At 45.1% G+C, this 20,531-nt stretch overlaps 1 protein-coding gene and 1 long non-coding RNA gene across 2 annotated transcripts; one reads left to right on the forward strand and one right to left on the reverse strand.

Annotated features, from left to right (window-relative positions):
* Window positions 1-4,498: 4,498 nt before the first annotated feature.
* Window positions 4,499-5,252, reverse strand: LOC128822636 (uncharacterized). The gene is made up of 2 exons (XR_008441535.1): window positions 5,116-5,252; window positions 4,499-5,018 (listed from the first exon to the last, which is right to left on the reverse strand). It is a non-coding gene; the product is annotated as an uncharacterized LOC128822636 (long non-coding RNA).
* Window positions 5,253-16,333: 11,081 nt separating this feature from the next.
* On the forward strand, window positions 16,334-19,924 carry IER3IP1 (immediate early response 3 interacting protein 1). Its single transcript, XM_054003471.1, has 3 exons — window positions 16,334-16,551; window positions 18,110-18,211; window positions 19,040-19,924. Exons 1-3 carry the CDS (start codon window positions 16,461-16,463, stop codon window positions 19,093-19,095), a joined length of 249 nt encoding a protein of 82 aa, XP_053859446.1. The 5' UTR covers window positions 16,334-16,460; the 3' UTR covers window positions 19,096-19,924.
* Window positions 19,925-20,531: the final 607 nt, after the last annotated feature.

Consider the following 20,531-nt stretch of genomic DNA (forward strand, 5'->3'; position numbering starts at 1 on the left):
TCCCTTCCCCCCTCTGGTATTTTGCCTGCTGTATGAATTACGATTGTACTCCTCTGGAAATATTTTACAATTTAATATTGAGTGTAATTAAGAATATAATCACTGTTATCAAAAAAGGTATTTAACTCTGTTGTAGTTTCTTTATCATTCATGTGGATAAAAAGTCTATAATAAAAAAAAAAAAAAAGAAAAGTATGAGATAATAGTTGAGCTTCCCTGTAATTTAATGCCACTGAAGAAAACAGCTGGGAAATTTATCCCAAATAATGCCTTTTTAGAAGTATTTTAATTCACAAACAATATGCTGAAGAGTTTCACAGAGGAAATTTTTGCCTCTGGTTATTTTGAAAACGCTCAGAAGAGGCAGATTTAGTACAATTTCAGGACATGCCTGTGGATCCACAGAAATAAAGGCAGTCAGTTGATTCTGAAGACTGCAGCCGTATTCCCCCAGGTCTTTCCTTGGTGACCTGCAGCACCCTGATTCTCAGGGCTTTCCTGAGCGAATCCATCTCCTTGCTGAAGGTCTTGGTCCCAAACACAAAGGATCTCCCACACCGGTACGGCACCACCAGCATCCAAAAGTGGTTTTAGCCATGCCCAGCAGAGGTGCTCTCTCAATATGCCCAGCAAATTCCCAGCAAATTCCTGTGAGATTAAATCATCTGGTTTTGCAGTTCCTTGGTGCAGCTGGCAGAGCTGGGAGGCAGGGGAGGAAGGGCACAGCCCGTTTTCAAACCCTACCCTGCACAGTTTGCTCTGGTGTTAGGTGAGCTGACAAGACTCACGGAACCAACAGAATTAAGGCTTTTGTGGTGTGGGAAAAAGAAAGCAGCAAAAACACCAGAAAAGATGGACCAGGGCAGTTCAAATTTTTACCTGTACGAGTAGCCTGTTCCCAGGAACAGAGGAAATCAGATTCTTTGTGTAAGCACACCAGCAATTAGAGACATGTTCCCAGAATATTGTTTTAACAACTAATGATTTGTTGCGTATGAGTTTTCTGACCTAGACATGATGTCTTCCTTTTAATAACCCTCAATGGATTTTTTTTTTTCCTTCCATGAACACAACCAGTGACTTTTAAGACCTAGGCACACTTTTAGCAGATTACAGCATCTCGTGGCAATAAACTCCACAGCTTAAATACAGCTTGTGGGGAAAAAAGAGAAAACCAGCTTCTGATGATTGAGCTGCCAAATTTAGCCTCATTTTATGCACTGGGCTTCTTGTACTGGATGAGGCAAATTGCCTGTTTGACTTACTGGCCATTCCTGTCCTGACTTTCTCCATGTCTGACATGATTTCATAGGCATCCATCAAGCCTTTTTGGCTGTCATTTTTCCAGATTTAGTTGTCATCCCTCCAACATGAGCAGCCCCATAGCTCTGTAGTCCCCATGTACCTTTTCCCAGTCGGGTTCCTCCTTTATGAGATGCAGAACTAGCTGCACAGAATACTCAGGGCACAGGATACTCTGCAGATTATTGCACAGAGTGACACTGCACTGCTTTCTGTGATGAATGAAACCCAGCTGCAGGGTGGTGGTAAAATCTCTTACCACTATAGATCAAAAGTTTTGCCCAGACATAAAGTAATCCCATTGCTCAATAAGAAATTACCTCCCTAATGGCTTCTGAGTGCCAGAGCTCCTGGATGTGGTCAGGCGTGCAGAGCAGCCCTCATTGTCCCTCACCATTTGAGAACCAGCCCGTTCAGGCCCAGGAGCAGACACAAAGCACCTAAAGCAGATTCATTTGTTTTCTGCTCCCAGCTCAGCAGTGTTCAGGCTGCTGTGTTCCCCAGGGACTTTCCAGAGCGCAGCCGTGTGTGCTGGTGCAGTTGTGGAACCGTGCATTAAATGCACAGCTCACATGAATGAACAGGCAACAAATGCACTTCAAACCGATCACTCAGACTCAAAACGTCCAATTTCCACTTGGTTATTTATGCCCATTCAGGAAATGGAAGCACCATGTGCCTGGTTCACAGATCACAATGGCAAAAGCTGTGATGGAACATGTATCTCAGAACTAAGCATGAATGAGGTGTTTTGAATTAAAAAATAATTCCTCCTGCTGATAAAGGTCAAGAACATGGTTCTGGAAAACAAATAAAGAGAGGCCTCCACCTAAACAAATCACTTGGATAAATATCCATGGAAGCTCCTTATCACCAGTTGCTTTTTGTTTGCTTTCCTCTTGTGGCAAAGCTTGTACACATTAAAGTGAAAAGGATCCCATTAAATACTGTTGTGTATCACCAACTCAACCTTTCCACCAGCTGGTATCACGAATAAAAAAAAAAAAAAAGATACTGCAAGATTTTCCCAGTAGCTGGCATGGTTGTATCTGTAGCACACATACCCTGTGTCTACACAAATTGACTTGGACTCAGCTGCCTCCCTGCAGTGAGTGGCCTTGGCAGGGCTGTGTTTGAGCCCACTGGGGAGCACATCCCAGCCTGTCCTGATGGCAGTTTGGAAGTGGCCACCCTGAGCTGGGAGGTGCCAGTGCCCTGGCGAGGCTGCAGCTCCCCAGTGCCACGTGGGGACGGTCCCAGTCACAGCCAATTTGCTCACGCAGAGCAGCACTGCTGCTGCCCTTAGCGCAAAATGAATGCCGTGTTGGCGTGGAAAATAAACACTCGGATTTCCTAACGCGTGACGCGCAGCTTGCCAGCACCTTGAAGAAACCTGCGTAAGTGACCAAATATCGCCTCTACAGCTGTTATCACAACAGAGGCAAAGGGTAACAGCAGCCTCACAGGCCTTAGTTTTAGCCTTCTGGACACCAAAATCCCCTGAGCGTGGCAAAACCCCACAGCACAGGCTACACACTGAGCTGTGGTTTGAATTTCCAAATGGAATGGGAGTATTACTTTTTACCCCACACAACTCTGTGTCCATGGACTGCCCACAACACCTCCCAGGTGGGCTCTGTGCTCAGGATGTGGTGGTGTTTCTCCAGGACCTAGGGCTGGCGTTGTTTGCTTCTGAGGTACTTTAGCACAGCTATTTATGTTGGTGAAGAAGTGCACCAAGCAAAAGCATGAAGATACGTGCTTTTGCTTATTCCAGGAAATGGGAAACAGGACCCAGATTCTTCTCTCAGGACCAAAATTTTATATGCCTTCAAGCCATCTCCCTCAAAAACCCTTTCTACCTTTTGCTGACCCTGCTGTAAAACAGAAGGTGCAATCTGCACGATTCTGGAATGGTTTGGGTTGGAAGGGGTCTTAAAGCTCATCCAGTTCCACCCCCTGCCATGAGCAAGGACATTTTCCACTAGCTCATGTTGCTCCAAGCCACATCCAACCTGGCCTTGTGAGTCACGAACAAGTTTTCTGAAGCAGACAGCATATCTGAGCATTTACTGCTTTCGAGATTGATCACACTGATGAATAAATACCTTGGGATAAATACCTTGATGATTATTAAAAAAAGGTATCTCTGACAGAATAAGTTTCTTCAAGGTGTTACAGTAAAGATCAAGAAGTTTTGTCTGAGCTGCAGGCAGGATAAGGCTCTGCTAATTAAGAGCAAAAAAAAAAAAAAAATCGCTACACCTTTTCTTTTGTATTACTGATTAAGTAAATCCCTGTGCCTTTTAGAGTTCAGATTTCCTCGGGGTTATTTTTCCTATTCCATAATTTTTATGTAGTGTAAAACCTTGAGGCAGCTGTGCCAAAGATTAGGTATAAATTTTGCAGTGTACAAAATTAGCTCCTCCTCAAAAAAAACTGTGTTTTTCAGACTGTATCACTGAGGAATTAACAACAACAAAGTGAAGTGTTTTCTCTGACCCTCCATGATAAAAACTTTCACCCTGCTGGCTTCTAAAGCAGGATCAGTCTGCTAAGAAAAGCTGTTGGGAGAGCTCCTCTAGGACATACCACTGTTTTCCTATCATCTCCTGTAGCTTTTCTTTCCTCCAGGAGGTTTGTCCATGGATTTTATGCCCAGATGAGCATAGCAGGGGCTTGGAACAAGATGGGCTTCAAGGTCCTTTCCAACCCATATGATTCTGTGAGTCTATAATTCTAAATGCATTTTGACACTGTTTTACCCAACTGCCTTGGATTATTCAGTAAAATTTTGAGAGGACTTTTTTTTTTTTTTTTCATTATAGTAATATTATCCTTGATGCATGCCCTCACATGTGAAATGTTTGATCTCCAAAGTGCTAGCCAAGCGTTCACAAAGTCCCAGGGCAGGTAAAAAGACCTACAGTGGTGCTGGGAAGCTCTGTCCTTGCACACAGCTCTGTCCTTGTGACCTGTGGTGCGTGGCCTTATGCACACTTGGCAGCCTGTCCTGGTCTCACTGGGCTTGTTGTTATCTGTGCTGGCAGTTTTCAGTGGTGGAACTGCACCCAGGCCACGTGAGATAAGGTGTTTCTGTAGGAGAGAGCTGCCCCCTCCTCCTCCAACACAGCTCCCCATACTGTGATCTCAAGCTTCTCCACAAAACTGAGTTTGGGGTGAGGCGACACCAGGATAAAAAAGAAAAAATGAATCTTCATTCACGTATTAATTTCTTTAAAAATAAGCCTATTCACCTTCAGGAATATTGAGGGCATCCATTGCTTTTTTTCCTTATCGTCTCTGAAAGTTCAATAAAAGTCAGTTTCCATTCCCAAGAGAAGAACACATCCCAGTTGCTTCCACCACATCTTCACACTGGGCATGCACAAGACACGTAGATCCACCATGCAGATGGTCAGTGGCTTTCAAGAGTGAGCTCTGCTGTGTATTTAGCAGCTTTTTCTTTAGAAACACAGTCTGGATACCAGAGAAATCAGCAGAGTTTCCTATTAAAGGTCATTTCAGTGACCTTTGGATCAGACTCAAAAATCACAAATGGGTTCCATAAAGCAATCTCAGTTTTCTCTTGATCTTTCCCTTTGTTTGATAAAGAAGGAAAGTGCTGGCACCTGCCTGAACACAAAGTCCTCCCTGCTCAGGAACTCTTCTGTGGCGTGTTCAGGCTTAAAGCCAAACACAAATCCAACGAATCCCTGAAGCAGGGAGAGAAGGTTCATACAGACCAAGTGTCCTCCTCTGTGGATGACACAAAATGAAGAGTGGATGTGTGACTTAAACAGAAAAAAACACCTGCATATGTCTGCAGCCTGCTCTCTGCTGTTCATCTATCTGTAAAATCTATCCAATGGAGTTAATTCACTGTTTTCTTGAGCCACAGAGGAAAATTCACAGTTGTGGCCAATTAGACTTCTAGTTGACTGTGAATTCTTTAGAATTCTCTAGACTGTGGATGCCTGAAACCCTTCCAAACAATCTCCAGGGGACTCGGAGAGGTGCTTGGGTCCTGTTTGTTACTGTGACGTAAGAGGAGCAGGAATTGTTGTGCCCCTATTTGTCTAGGCACAGCAGGAAAACCACTCTATCTCTATTGTTTTGAAACACCTGCCAATATGGATTTCATTAATGTTTTCTTTGTGCCTGCATTAACGACGAAAGGGTCTCCACCCTGGAGCACCACTCCTTCTCTGACCACAGAGCACAGGCAACCGCAGCCTTTCATGAGATAACTCGGGGCAGCTGCCAGCTCAGCCCCAGCCTGGCAGAGGGACTGGGGGCTCCTGCAGAGCAGAACGAGCTCCAGAGCTGTGCAGATGTGGCCTCCCTAACTAAGGCATGGGAAGGGGTGGGTGCTTTGGAGATAAAGCCGTGTTCTCCTCCTGCCTGTGGTGCAGTGAAGCCAGGCTGCAAGAAACACCAAAATGAAGCACTTTTGAAGCCCTTGAAACATAAACTTTAAGGGATTCAGAGATTTTAGAGGAGCTAAGATTTTAGTTAGAGATAAGCCTTACTAGAGTTAATTAAAATAAATGAGTAGGCCTTGATGAAGTTAAGAGTTGGTAGTTAACTAATAATTGATTGCTTGTCAACACAATGTTTGACAAGCTGGGTTTATAATGAAGAATATAGAAACTGACAAACAGCTTTTAGGAACATAAGACAATTGTGGGCCTCCTCTGTTCTGAAACCAATTGAAGACAGGGAATGGGAGTTCTACCAAGAATTTATTTGTCATATTTGCATTGAAAAGGTAGAAAGGTCAGAATGAGGAAGACTTCATTTGCTTCCTCATTTTGGGACCCCTCCCCATGAAAGGGACCACCGACCATTTCAAGGAACAAACTACGTATGCTTAATAGCTTTTGGAATGATTAGCGTACGAAGCGAGGAATGGGATGGACCAAAATGATGAATATGTGTTTGTGTTTTGGGTATTCAATTCTTGTGTGGATAAAAGGACTCTGTAATCATCTGAAAGGTGCAGTGTGCATTTGGGAGCTGTCCCTCACGCTGCCCGGCGCCGCAATAAACATACACTTTCTAACTTTAAAACTGTTAGAGAGTTTTTGTCCGTCACAGTTGGATATCGGTACTAGATCAATATCCATATTTCTTTAATAAATCACCCTGAACTGGCCATCCCTGTTTAACAGCTCAGCAACAGCTCCTTAAACTCCTGCCTGGCTCTTTTCAGTGCAGAGAGCCAGGTCAGACCGTGCAACAGCCACACAGCAAGGACGGGGCTCAGGCTTGTCACAGCTGGTGGGCTTCCCTTGCCTGGAGAGCACCCACACCTGGCCTCTCCACCCAGCCTTCTGGAGAAGACCCAAAGGCACCCCTCCTGGGACACAGCACATTTCTGCATCAAGTCCTGGGCACTAGCTACAGAGATAGTTTTGCTGGAGAAGTTCATGCACATCAGAGGACGTTCTGTGCCCTGTGGGAGCCCTGTCAGGCTCCTGGGTGGAGCCTCCTGCTCCACCAGAAAGACTGTGAAAATAATTGCTTATCCAAAGGATGGTGAGTAAAGCCTCTGCTTGATCCGCCTCCGCACTTTTATTGATTGTCTAAACACGGAAGAGATTACCCTGCCCTATAAAAACCACGGAGAGAAGGAAGCAATCAACAGAGGCAAATGAAGTGAGCAATTAGTCTGAAACCCTTCGGACCAGCTTTACTTTCAGGCAAGGTTTGAGCAGTGTGATGCTGACACAAGGACCTTCAGCAGTCACAAGGTACTCCACAAATTCGTAATCTAATTCTTCTTTATATTTTAATTTCCATAGTGTATTTTCTTGACTTCTTCTCAAGCACAAGGGTGACCCTGAGGTTTTGCTTAGGACATCTTACAGATGGGACAGAAAGATTTGGTGTCTTGGGGCGTTGCAGGACTCTCTAGTAAGCAAGTTGATTTTCCATTCTCAGTAACACTCAGCCCAGCTCTCCTTGGGGAAAGGGAGAATTTCTCCTGGGGAAACTTCACATGACATCCTGGAGCAGATTCTGGGCTGACATTTCATTTTATTCACATGCACTGATGGACAGGAGGCAAAGCCTGGACAGATTACTTAGCTACCACTTCTGGAGGCAGTAAAAGAAAAGGCTCTGTGTCCTGGGGCAAATTGGCCAGGATTAGATAAAAGTATCAGCTAGATAGGTCAGAGCGTGTTGTTGGTGTTGTTGGGTTGTTTGTCCATGCCAAAGTTCCATCTCTGGAAGTGTCTAAGGCCAGGTTGGACAGGGCTTGGAGTGACCTGGGATAGCGGAAGGTGTCCCTGCCCATGGCAGGGGGTGGCACTGGATGGGCTTTAAGGTCCCTTCCAACACAAACCATTCTGGGATTCTCTGATTCTGTAAAAAATAGATGCCATGGAGAAAAATGAAGTCAAACCCAAGACAGTGGAAGCTCATTGCCTTAATGGAAACATTCAGGGTTTTTGAGTTGGATTAACATCTGTCTTTTGGATCTATCCCTTAACACATCTTCCTTTAATCTCCAGCTAAAGGTAATTCACATTAGAGATAGTGAAATACTCAGGTGAAATAAAGGAGTCTGAACTAAATGTGCTGGTTTGAACATTGAGCTGGGATCTGATTGTCTCTTTCCCTAATTTTTCAGGATGGCCCATGCTGGTGGTGAAGATTTATACAACTCTGTGATTGTCCAGGAAGAAGGTGTTTCACTCTCCTGTTTGTTTCCAACAGCATTTTAAATCAGTTTTGCAGTGTTTATTTGTGTGGTGACACAGCTGAGCAGGTTACCAAGTCTGTCAGGTTATGGATACAGGGTGCTGAGTGGGCTCAAAAGGAGTGGATGAATCAGACACACGGTAGACATGCTTCTGTTGGGCTTTATGGTGGGGAGGATGGTGGAACAGAAGGGAGGGGTTGCAGCAGAAAAGAGTGGGAGCTTTGGAGGCAGGGATGTAAGCCAGTGTTCATTCCTTTAAGTTTGGAATTATATACAAGAGTAAATAAAACCAGGATGGAAACAGATTGAAAAGGGTGGAAGTGGATGGGAAGTGCTGGCTAGACAGGCAGTAAGATTCAAGATTCTGCTTTACTGTAAATAGGTGGATAATATGTGAAATGGCTTTGTGGTCTAAGGGTGCAGGGCAGACTCTCCCACCCCCAGATCCACAGGGCTGCATCTCAGTCTCAGTCCTGAAAAGCAGTTTTGCTTTGTTCTTTGGTAGATAAAGACACACAAGGTATTTAACTGAGCTGTGAGATTTTTGAGGAAAAATTGGTTCCAGAAACACCCCTTTAATACAGAGCTGGTCACCCCCTTCCACTCATGGTTTGAGCAGGAGGACTGTCAGTATTTTCAGCCTGTAATTTCACAGAAGGCTGTGATCCCTGAAGCTGCTTGTTGGCAAAACTCACCTGTGATTTCTCTTCAAGGGTCACCACCCTCCACCTATGCCATTGTCATGGTGTCTCTCAGTGGAAGCCTCCTGCTGCTGGTTGCCATCAGCATGGCAATAAGCGTTCTCCGGAGGTGAGTGTCAGGAGAGAAGAGAGAAACCAGAGTTGCCATGGGAATGTGCGCAGGCATGAATTCCTGCTCGAGCCAGGAGTCATCAGGCAGCCCATGGGAGCAGCCTGCCAGGCCCTAGTGGGGCTTCTTGGGGTCTTCCCAGGCTCCTCCCTCAGCCTAGAGCTGGATGGGATAGCAGTGGCTGGAGAATCACTAGGGTGGGCGCTTGGGTAACAGCAAATCAGGGCAATGACGTTGGGTTTGTTTTATATCTGGTCCAAATTCTCCCCACCTCCATATTTTTTATATATATCTACCTATATCTGTATCTATATCTTTATCTATATCCATAGCTTTATCTGTATCTGTGTACCTGTCCATATAGATATATAGATATATACGTATATAGGTATAATTTTATAGATATGTATTTAAATTTTGTAGAGGAAAATTAAGACACCCAAGCCCCTGATTCCTCAGTAACGCCAATGTTTTCATTGTTTTCAATCACCTGAAGTCACAAAAAGAGAGACTTTCCTTGTGGCATCCATTTCTATAAAGAAAGGGTAAATTATATGTTTTGAGGAGTCTCTTCAAACAAAAAATTCAGTTTCAGTTTGAATGCATCTAGCCAAATGAAGCAGGGTGACAAGGTCTTAGGATGTGGTTTTACAAAGGGCAGAAGATTGAGGAAAAGAGGAATGTGTCACCTCCATAATTAATTAAATCAGCTCTATCCCAGCTATCAGTTCTGTACTGCCATAAATTACATTCTGTTATTAACTGACGGCTTCAAGACACCAACAGCTCCTCATGCTGATCAGACACCCAGTTATTTGGTTTTTTTTCTCCATTTCTGTTGTGCCAGGCGTTGCGCATCAAATTATTCCTCCAAAAACCTTAGAACACCTGTGGTGGTGGAAAATGTTACAGTGGCAAACTGCAGCTCTGACAAGATTTCGACGGTGGATTTGACTGGCCCGATGTGCATAAATTACATTTCTTACAAGCAAAATGCGTGCCCAGCCACAGTTTGCCACCTCTGAAGAGACAATTTCCATTTCTGATGCTTCTCCTTTGACAACACCCCCCAGTTCAGCACCAGGGCAATGACAGCCCACAGCTTCTTCCATTTGCAGATTTCTTCTGGAGAGAAAAGGGGATAAAGGACTCAGGGCATGTGTGCTAGTTGAGAGGATGGACTGACATGTTGCACTTCATTTTCTCCACCAAAGTGCTGGACTGTGAACTCATACCACAAAAGTATTAGAAAATGCAGGAAAATTGAGTTTTTTAATGGAAGTGGAGAAAAAGCACAGATACATGTACCTTCTCTCTGTGACGTGTTGTGTTAGAAGTTTACTGCAGAGATTTATGTCTTTTTCATATTGCCTATTTTCTGCGGGGTGAGTCATGGGGAAAAAAAAAAAAAAAAACACAGGAGGGGGAATTCTGGTTATTTTTACAAAGATTTCCCAATCCCTCTGACTCACTGAGAATCCCAGACCTTATGCTGAGACCTGACCTTCTGCACATGGTTCGGTATTATCTGCATGACTCCAACTTGCTAATGCTGACATTATTGGACAGGCTGCAGCCTCCAGAGCCACCAGGCCTGTGATTTGGTTTTTTTACCCACCCACTTTTACAGCCTGGAGAAAGAGACCATCTATTAATCTTTAAACTGAGTGCTGTGACTTCTGGGGCACTGATGATGTCTGGTGTGACACCAGCTGGCCTGGATGGTGGTGGTTCCAGAGTTCAGGCTGGGCTAGGATCTGGTTCCAAGAGGGAGCAGTGTGATCCCTGGATCTGGCCAGACTGTTCCAACTTCATGCCCTTTGCTGTTGGGAACCCCTAGGCTGCAGCCTGTGAGAGTTCTCCTTATCCAGGCTTAGATGGGGCCACAGTCCCCTGGAGAAGCTGCTGGTGGAAGGCCTGGCCCCACTGGGACACACCAGGACACCAAAACCCTCTACACCCCTCTCTACATCAAAAGAGAGACTTGGGGCAGGCACAGGAAGGTGAGGCTGCCCCACAGAGATCCCCATTTCATAGCCCTGAAGGAAAATCTGTGCCACCAAAGGTGGTTGGGCTTTGGTCACCACTGCAGCTCCTCGTGCTTGTCCCCAAAAAAAGCTCTTTGAGTGAATTTTCTGTTAGCACAGGTGAAAGTCAGACCTGATTCCAAAACTGTGAGCACATGTCAGCCATCCCTGGTCCTTTGATGTTAGCTATATTCCCACTCAGAATATTTCTACTGGCACCATTTTCCCTGCTCCAATGGAAACACATCCGTGCAAGTCCGTGGTGGCAAACACCAACTCTGGGCCTGTAGGGGTTTGTGTCCCCGGGGCCTCCCTCCCTCTTTCCACACCTGTATAAAGTGAGCTGCTCCTGCCTGTCCTCTGCTGTAGCACCAGCCTCAGACACCGTTCTCTTCGCACTCTTTAATCCCCGTGCCTTTTCTTCATGCTGCTCACTGCACAGAGACTAAATCCTCCACCTTTCAAAATTCATTCAGAGCTGTTTCCCCATCCTCTAAATCCCTCCCTAAGACTCTCTGCTGCCTCCATGCCTGAAAATCCTGCCCGTCTGTCAGCAGTGAGTCAGGGCTAAGCAGAGACTTGTAATTCCCTGAAAAAATCCATTAGTTTCCTTGCTGCCCTGCTCCCCACGTTGGCCTGCTTTAGATATCCGCTGTCTTCTGTCTCAGAGATGGATTGGAAAATCCCTATGCCTGCCTCTGAAAAATATCTTCATGGCACTGAGCATGACAGGATTTGGGTCTGGGCTGGTGTATTCCAGTTTAAAAGCAACACAAAGAGTGCCAATAATAACAGAACAATGTCATGTCACTGAGATGATCTTTAAGCTCCCTTCCAGCTCAAACCTGATTCTATAACCATCTTGTACTCTTGGTGGTAGCAAGATGAGCAACAGCATGTGTGTGTGTGTCTGTGTCTGTGTCTGTTTCTGTGCCTGTGAGAGAGAGAGAACCAGGCAACAAATGACATTTAAAAGCTCTTATGGTTACAGAGTCAAGTAACTTAGGAAAACTAAATTTAGGTGTAAATCCGGAATTGTGTATGGTTTTTCATTTTGTTCCTCTATCCCCAGGCAGTCCTTTTGTGTGTGAAGCCCTATTAATGTCCCCTCAAATCTCAGGAAGGCTGTCAGGCCGTGTTTTTGGCGGGATGGCTGTTCACTTCTCAAACTAGCAAGGGCAGAGGTGACCCATGAGTCACCAGCTGCTGACAGGTGAGGACCAGACACACACTCTCCCAAATGTACAAAATCTTATTGCATTCCCAGCTTTGGTGGTTAAAAAAAAAAAAAAAACAAAAAACAAAAAAAAAAAAAAACAAAAAAACAAAAAAAAAAAACAAAAAAAAAACAAAAAAAAAAACAAAAAAAGCCCATCTGGACATTTAACCAGTCACTCAATTTGTGCTTACCAGGGACGTGTTACATCAGTCAGATGCACCATTAACTTTACAGCTCTTCGACATTGCTATAGGTGTGATGAGTGAGGGATGACAAAGGCTTTAGTCTAACTGTGAAATTTAGCTGTTGGATTTATTTATAGCACCTGGCTGAGACTCAGAGCCTAATTTTTTTTCACCTACACAAAGTTTTTCGGTTAATGAAGCTGCTTATGGTAGGAGTTGGTAAAAAAGCTGCCACCAACAAAATGCATTTCTTCACTTCCAGCTTGGGATTGTTGGGCCCAATTTCCAGAATTTTCTGTGTCCCCAAAATCTTCTCACTGATGTGTGAATATACGGGTATGTACAGTGTCTAAAGAAGGAAATGGTTAAAGCTAGTTCAGAAAATAAAGTCAGAAGATAGTGGTGGCAAGTGAGGTGAAGGGTATATAGGGGCTGAAGTCATAACAGGTGTTCCTTTGTCGTGGTATTTTCTCATCAGAATTAAACTCAGTTAACCCCAGAATCTCCCACGTAACAAACTTGGTTCTCATTAAGTGTAGGGGACAGTGAGGCCCGAGGAGATGTGCTCTGCCTGAAAATATTGAACGAGAAACTGAGAGTGAAAAACACCAGTGCCTTCACAATACTTCACCAGCCTGAAGTTTAATCCTTTGACATCTGTAAGGTGGTTTAAAACTCTCCTTTATGGTGATTGACTGCACCCTGCAGATGACACCCCGGGAATTTACGGTACTGAAACACGACACCTTAATGAAACAAAAAAAAAAAAAAAAAAAAAAAAAAAAAAAAAAAAAAAGAAAAAGAAAAAGCCCCTTTCCTTCTAATGCAAGCAACTTTATCTGGTTTTCCCTTCAACCACGTAACATGATTCAGAGATAAGACTCCTGTGGTTGCTAAGTTGCCATGATGGATTTCATTAAGGGGAAAATCATGTCAAGTTTATGTCAGCTTGATGGCAGCTGCTCTTTTGAAATACATCTTAATTATGGGTAAAAATACTAAGCCATAACTTGTGTTCTTATTGCAAAAACCTCAGGTTGTTTTTTTTTGTTGTTTTTTTTTTTTCAGGGCCATAACTCTAAGCATTAGCTCTTCCCTGAGGTTAGCATTTATTTATAGCTTGTATACTGTAAGGAGGTAGCCCAGGAAATGCTACTTGTCATGGTGATTATTAGATATCTATGTTACTGAGCCCCATATTCATCTGTATTTAATTATAGAATCACTGCCAAAATGCCCTAAGTTATGTCTGAGGACAAAAGACAGCTCTGTTTGTGAGACCATCAGGCATCACCACTCAGAATTTCTTTAAAATTTAGTGTAGTGTAGTCTTAAAAATTTACTTTTTAACTTTTTAAAAAGTAGTGGCCTTTGGGATGAAATTTTTCAGGCCAATATTGACTTTCTCTGCCTGTATGGAGTTTGGTAAACTCAAGATAAGTTTTTGTAGTTGTTGTTGTTGTTGTTATTTATAGATGGAAAAAGGTTATTTGAATTATAAACCCCACAAATTAGGGGGAGGACTCGGGCATCTGGAAATGGCTCCATTTAAAAATGTTAAAATGGTGGGTTTTAGGAGTTTTGCAGTCATAGCAAATTTAATAGCCTAGATGAGAAATAGAGAAACTGTGCTGAGGAACCCCTGAGCCTGCAAATGTGTGTTCACATGTGCCACTACACTTGAGTGTTCCCACTAACTGCTGGCTTATGAAGTTAATCATACACATAAGAGTTTTCAGAACCAAAGCCAGAATTTGGGAAAACCAATGAGTTTTCATAAAAGTAAACACTTCAGTACAGGCTTCAAAAATATTGATCTCATTGCAACTGCAATAGGTGTTTTAGTCACTACCCCGAATTGAGACTATATTCCTTTTTGAGGCTGAAATGACAAATGCTTTTAACCAGATGACAGAACTCTGATGAATGTCCTTGATTCTCTATCTCCCTTGTACAATAGGAGCAATTTTGGGAGTAAATTGTAAAGAAAATATGCTGTGGTGCTGGTGGCACCACAGTATTCCAGTATTAAATTGTAATGTTATTTAATAGTAGTTATTATTAAGTTGCACAATATTGTGACACTGACTGTACCAAAGTGGGTGTTTTGGAAGAAAAGGAAAGATGAACACAAGAAGAAGCTGAGGTGTGGATTTTTCCACAGCTGATTTAGGTGGCGTCTCAGCGTCTATCGATTACATACTCATGGCACTTAATTAATTGAAGTGTTGCATCATCACTTGCTGGTGAGGGGATCTTCACACAGAGCATGGGGACACAATATTGATAAGTGGTGAATAATTTGTCCAGATTGTGTCAGCAGTCTGTGGCAGGGCAGGGAATCGAGGTGGGGTCTCTGCAGCCCACCACACTGAGCACAAAGCTGCCGCCTCTATTGCAGCAGACGGGTCTAGCAGCCAGCACCACAAAGTGATCACGCAAATCATTGTGCCCTGATTGAGTAATAAAAGTACCAACCATCCGGAGCTAAGGGGCTTGTGTACTGTGAAATTACTGGGAAATAAAATCAGGAGGATTGTGCAAATCACCGCCTTCAGCCAATCGGACTGAGAGAGGCAAAGGGAAAAAAAATGTCTATTTGTGCCTCAATAAATACACTGGGATAACTGTGTAACTACAGTGCAGGGATAACTCTGTAACTACAGTAGTTATAACAGGGGTACAGTATCCCTGAGCTCCGGCTGTGATTATTTTGTTATTTGACTGCAGAACCGCCCAGAAGCCTGTGATCAATCCACTATAAAAGGTAATCGTTTTCTTTTGGGCCGTGCTTTGGATTCTGCAGCATTACGTGTTGGACAAACAGCATCTGGGATCTGGGCTGACTTCCTGCTCGATCCTCAGTCAGGATAGAAGGAAAACCCATGGAAAAACCCCGCTCTGAATAAGGCTAAATACAAGTATAAAGTCATGTATATTTGCATATGCAGTGTTTATGGTTTTTTTATTAATTCTACTTGTATTGGGCTCCTGATGACAGATGGCCACGTTACCACATCACCAGTGGAGGAGGAGGATGAAGATGAGCCTTACTCCCACTCCAAATCCAAAGGCCACTCGCTACACGGCGAGTGGAGCTTCCCGAGAGGTCCATGGACCTGAGAAATCCACGGGGCTCCAAAGGACCCGCGGACCTGAGAAAACCACAGGGCTCCGAGGGATCCATGGACCCAAGGGATCCATGGATCCGGTGGACCCAAGGGGCTCCTAGGTATGCAAGGGATCCATGGCCCCGAGAGATCCACAGGGCTCCACGGGCTCCAGGGACACGAGGGATCCATGGGCCCAATGAACCCAAGAGGCTCTGACAGATCAATGGACCCAAGGGATCCAAAGGTCTCTGAACGACCAATGGACCCAAGGGATCAGTGGGGTTCCAAGGGATCCATGGACCGAAGGCATTCACGGATCCAGTGGACCCAAGGGGTTCTGATGGAACCACAGGGCTCCGAGGGATCCACGAACCCGAGGGATCCACGGTCCCGACAGGCCCAAGAAGCTCTGAGGGATCCACGGGGTTCTGTGGGATCCACGGACTCGAGGGCTCCATGGGGCCCCAAAGGATCCATGGGTGCGAGGGATCCATGGATCCAATGGACCCAAAAGGGGCTCCATGAGACCCACGGGGATCTGAGAGATCCACGGAGTCGAGGGATCCACAGGCATCCAAGTGATCCATAGATCCAAAGCACCCAAGAGGCTCCAAGGAATCCCAGGGACACCGAGGCATCCACGGGGCTCTGCGAGACCCACGGGCTCGAGGGATCCACGGGATTCCGCCGCACCCGAGGGGCTCCGAGGGATTCGGGACCCGCGGGCGAGCCCAGAGCCGATCGCGGCCGCCGGCAGACGGAGGCCACGCCCCCTCCGGGCCACGCCCCACAGGGCAGGGAGGCCACGCCCTCGCATGACCACGCCCCATTCTGCATGGGCCACCACGCCACGCCTATTACTTGCCCCGCCCCTCCAAGCCACGCCCCCCATGCGCCCCAACGCGTGGCGGCAGCCGAGAGGCCACGCCCATAAAAGCCCCGCCCCATCCCTGTCGCGAGGCCCCGCCCATCCGGCCCCGCCCCCCGCCGGCCCGTGAGGGGGAGGCTCCGCCCCCAGCCCCGCCACGTCTCTCTCGGGCGCCGCTCCCGCTCCCGCTCCCGGTGCTGCTCGCGGTCCCGCCCCGCCGGGCCATGGCGTTCACGCTCTACTCGCTGCTGCAGGCCTCGCTCCTCATCGTCAATGCCGTGGCCGTGCTGCACGAGGAGCGCTTCCTCCGCCACGGTGAGCTGGGAGGGCCGCCCGGCCTGGGGGGGGGGGGGGGTGGACGCGGTGGCCGCGGCCCCCGCCGCCGCTCCGTGCCGGTGGGAGCAGCAGCGCGCGGGGGAGGGGTTTGGAAATCGGGGTGGGTTTGGGCTTTGGGGATGAATTCCAAGCCGCTTTCGTCGTACCTTTGTCTCTCTCTTTTTTTTTTTTTTTTTTTTTTTTTTTTTAATAATTGTCCTTTTTTCCTGTCCATTTTTAACTGTTTCACGCCCCTTCGTGCCGCGCCTCGGAGTGTTTGGTGTCGTACAAAGGCTTCCTTTTCTTGTCGTGCCTGGTTCTTGATGAGATGGCGCCTCTCGGTCCGTGGGGTTCCCAGGGCTGGGCATCCTTGCCCTTCAAAAGAAGCCAATGCCCTGCAAAACAGAAAACCCACCGACAAAGATCTGCAAAGCCGTGGGAAAAAAAATGGCCAATGATCCACGGTTTCCCAGTTCACTGGGAACTGGAGAATCCTGACTTCTCCACGTCAGGCTGAGCCAGGATTTTTGGCAGGAGTGCAGAAGGGCATCCCTTTCTCCTGCTCCCCGGTTGGATTTGTTTCAAGGGATCTGCTCAGCTTGGATTTGGGCTTTTCTTTTGCTCTCCTGACGGGCAGCTGGAATTAAAAACGGGAGGTGTGGGGACTGCTGAGATGGGTGAAGCCAGTTGTCAGCTTCTTGAGACTTGGGAATATAGTTCCAGGCTCATCCCAGTGGGAAGCAGCAGCTGGCAAGGCTGGTGAGAGAGAGGACTCACCCACGACCCTCAGTTTGGTGCCAGGGAGACGAGAAAGGGAGAACAAAAATTACTCCAAAGTGGCCTCTGCAGAAAGAAATGCACAGCTTGGGCAGTGGAGCTTGGTGTATTGAGAGCTGCTCCTTGCTCTGCTCCTTCCAAAAATGGTAAGGGCTGTGGCCAGCAAGTCTTAGAAATCCCTGGACACATCCCTGGTCCCATCATGCTGTGTCTGGGCATCGTAAAGCTTTGTGACTTCTGCTACGCTAAGAAAAGTTCCCAAATTTTTTTCCTCAAAAGTTCTAGCTTTTTTTTTTTTTTTTTAACAGCAGTTGCAAAAATCATCAACCCGTTTTTGGAATTTGTGCTGGCCCCTTTTTTCTCTCGTGTGGCCCCTTTCGAAGTGCTGAAGCATCATCACTTCACACCCAGGAGTTATTTGCTATTTTATTCTCAGGACTATGAAAAGGTTGCAGTTCGTTTGGGGTTTATTTTGACAGCTGGTTTATTTTTTAAGCCCAGATGAACTCACCTGTTACTCTGGGAACGCAGGGAACTGTGGTGTATTGAAAAGGTGAGGGTTTTCCTTACAGAAACACGGATTTGTCATCGCTTAGCGTGAGGTTTAACAGCTGTCATCCTACTGTATTAAAATATGCTCGTGAAATAAGGCCAGTTGGGCTGTCTATCTGTGTTAGTATAAACTACATTCAGGATAGATTGCTTGTTGAAACTGCAGCATTTGTTGTGTGGTTTTGGGGTTTTTTTCCCTAAAGTGTGTGTCTGTTTTTATGTGACCCAGTTGGCTGGGGAAGCGACCAAGGGATTGGAGGATTTGGAGAGGAACCAGGAATTAAAGCACAGCTGACAAACCTCATTCGATCAATACGAACCGTTATGAGAGGTAAGGGCACAATATTTTCTATTATTATGATGATGATTATTATTGTTATTACAATCTGTAATGTCTTGTTTCTGCACTAATCTATATTTTGTCTGGGCCTGGACTCTCTGTAAGAGGGTGAAGGCCTCACCTAATGTGCAAAAACATTCCCTGGCTCTGGACTGTGTTTCTCCTGCTGAGCTTTTGCCTTCCCTTGGAATCTGGCAGCTGGGAGGAAGTTTGGTGATCAGCCGAAGTGTGCAATCAGTGTCAACCACTTTGTCTAAATCCAACTTTATGGAAGTACCTGTGAGGGAAATGTAATTCTGGGGTTTCTGAAAGGCAAGCCAGGCTTGTGTGCCTCAGAAGATGGGGAGAAGAATATACTTAATTTGTAAGTTACTGATAGTTCTTCATTATGGACACCAAAAACTCACTTGGTAGATGATGGTAGAGAGGGAGTAACAAATCTTAACCTGTCTTGCCTACCACTGAGTAGAACTCAGATCATTTATTCTAAAGCACAGTAAAGCCAAGGATATAAGCTGAATTTTGGATCGCTTACTTTCATTTGGAGAAAGAGTTATCTGTGTTGAAGTTAAAACAGAACTAAAGGCTCTGGGTTAAAGTTAAAACATGCTGTGGAAAAATATTTCTGCTGTTGCTTTCTACTAATGCCTTTGAGCCTGGCTCCTTCCACTGGTTCCAACTTTACATAGGAAAATGAAATGTATTTCTAAAATTTTGACAGGTTCTGCTCCTTCTCCCAAGGTTATATGAAGCTCTGTCATTTTGTGACATGGAAAGCAAAATTTTCAGTATTGATTTGTCTTTTTTCCCCCTCTGCAGTGCCATTAATAGCCCTGAACTCCATCACGATCATTCTCCTCCTGCTGTTTGGCTGAAGACACCCTGTAGAAATCCTTTGGACATCCAAAGAAGCCAGTTGCTGACCACCACTGCTCTGAGTTCCCCGGGAATCCAGCACGGTTTAGCTGTCAATCTGACATTCAACTTAAAATAATAAAAGACACTGTTTCTATTTATCCCATTTCCTAATGTTCCCTTGCAGTTTCATTAAGCAGGATCACGGGATCAATGCAACAACGCTGCAAACACATTGGACTGTGACCAGTTCTGTTGCTGCCTGTTCATAGTGTTGATGAATTATTAGAGTAAACGTCATAGGATGTCGCAGTGACTGGCAATGGGATGCAGCTTTTAAATGCTTCGTTACTCAGGGATGAATTTCCTTCAGTACGCTCTCCAATTTGTTTTTAAATTGAGGAAAACCACAACGTGTTTGTTTTCGTGTCAGTTACTACCACGGAACTATTTAAGAGAATATGAATTGGGCTCTGAAACTGTGTTACAAAGAATACTTGTTATAAAGGATTGAAGTTCAGCTGTGATATGGAGGGAGATAAAATCAGCTGGGTAAAGTCCTGGTTCAGGTTAACATTGAAACCTGAATTTTTCCTGCTTTGATTGGGGATTTTTGTCTTCAAATCAGTATTTCATACTGATGGTAAAGTCAGTTGAAAATTGGTGCAATTGCAGTGCAAAATTTAAAAAATAAAATTAAAAAATAAGAAAAAAAAAAAAAAGCTGTATCTAAAGCTAGGTAACTCTGTGTTAACTTTGGGGATATTAGTGATTAATATTTGTTACTCTTCTGTCAAGAATTGTTATTATACTTTTTAAAATATGTACTAAACTTCTGCGTGGTGATCACTGTGGTCGAAGTGGGGAACCGTTTGTACTCTGAGCTTCCTGGGGAACGTGGGAGGGGAATACCATGGGAGGTGAATACCCTGCGCTTTTCAAATGCATTTCTTTGGGAAAAACCCGCGAATTTGCAGCCTCTTGCGTTACTGCTCCCTCCCCCACCCTCCATCATCATCATCATCATCTGTTAAATTAACAGCTTTGAAAGTGCAGGTGTGTGTGTGACTTTGCAGTTCTGTGGAAGAGAATGCTCCTAATTGCTTTCCTACCGGTCTTGTCTCAATTAAGTCTGCCGAGTTAGGTCTGAATTGGAAAAGGTGATTCTCATGTATCTTTCTAGAGAAGTTAGAATTCTTTGTCTGTTCCTCTGCTAAAGTGTTTGACTTTAATTTTAAAGAGGGGAAGCCAAGGGAAACCTGGCAGTTTCATTGTTTTAAAGCAGCTTAGTCAATCATCTTTTCTCCCGATGTCTTGATGACTAAAGCATATGCTGTTGTATGTGAAGAATCTGTAAAACATGTCACTTAATGATCTCCAATCACAGGTTTTTTTGCAGAGTAAAGTACATCCAGGAAGAGAGGTTTATGTTGTTTCCTTTTTTCTTGTGATTTTT

Source organism: Vidua macroura, chromosome Z (assembly GCF_024509145.1).
Source record: "Vidua macroura isolate BioBank_ID:100142 chromosome Z, ASM2450914v1, whole genome shotgun sequence".
In the NCBI taxonomy this organism is placed as follows: Eukaryota; Metazoa; Chordata; class Aves; order Passeriformes; family Viduidae; genus Vidua; species Vidua macroura.

Excerpts from the sequence above, each read along its gene's own strand:
- IER3IP1 (XM_054003471.1), top strand. The coding sequence starts at position 16,461 with ATGGCGTTCACGCTCTACTCGCTGCTGCAGGCCTCGCTCCTCATCGTC. Across the intron at positions 16,552-18,109 it reads GGAGCGCTTCCTCCGCCACG|TTGGCTGGGGAAGCGACCAA; the intron begins GTGAGCTGGGAG and ends TATGTGACCCAG. Across the intron at positions 18,212-19,039 it reads AATACGAACCGTTATGAGAG|TGCCATTAATAGCCCTGAAC; the intron begins GTAAGGGCACAA and ends CCCCCTCTGCAG.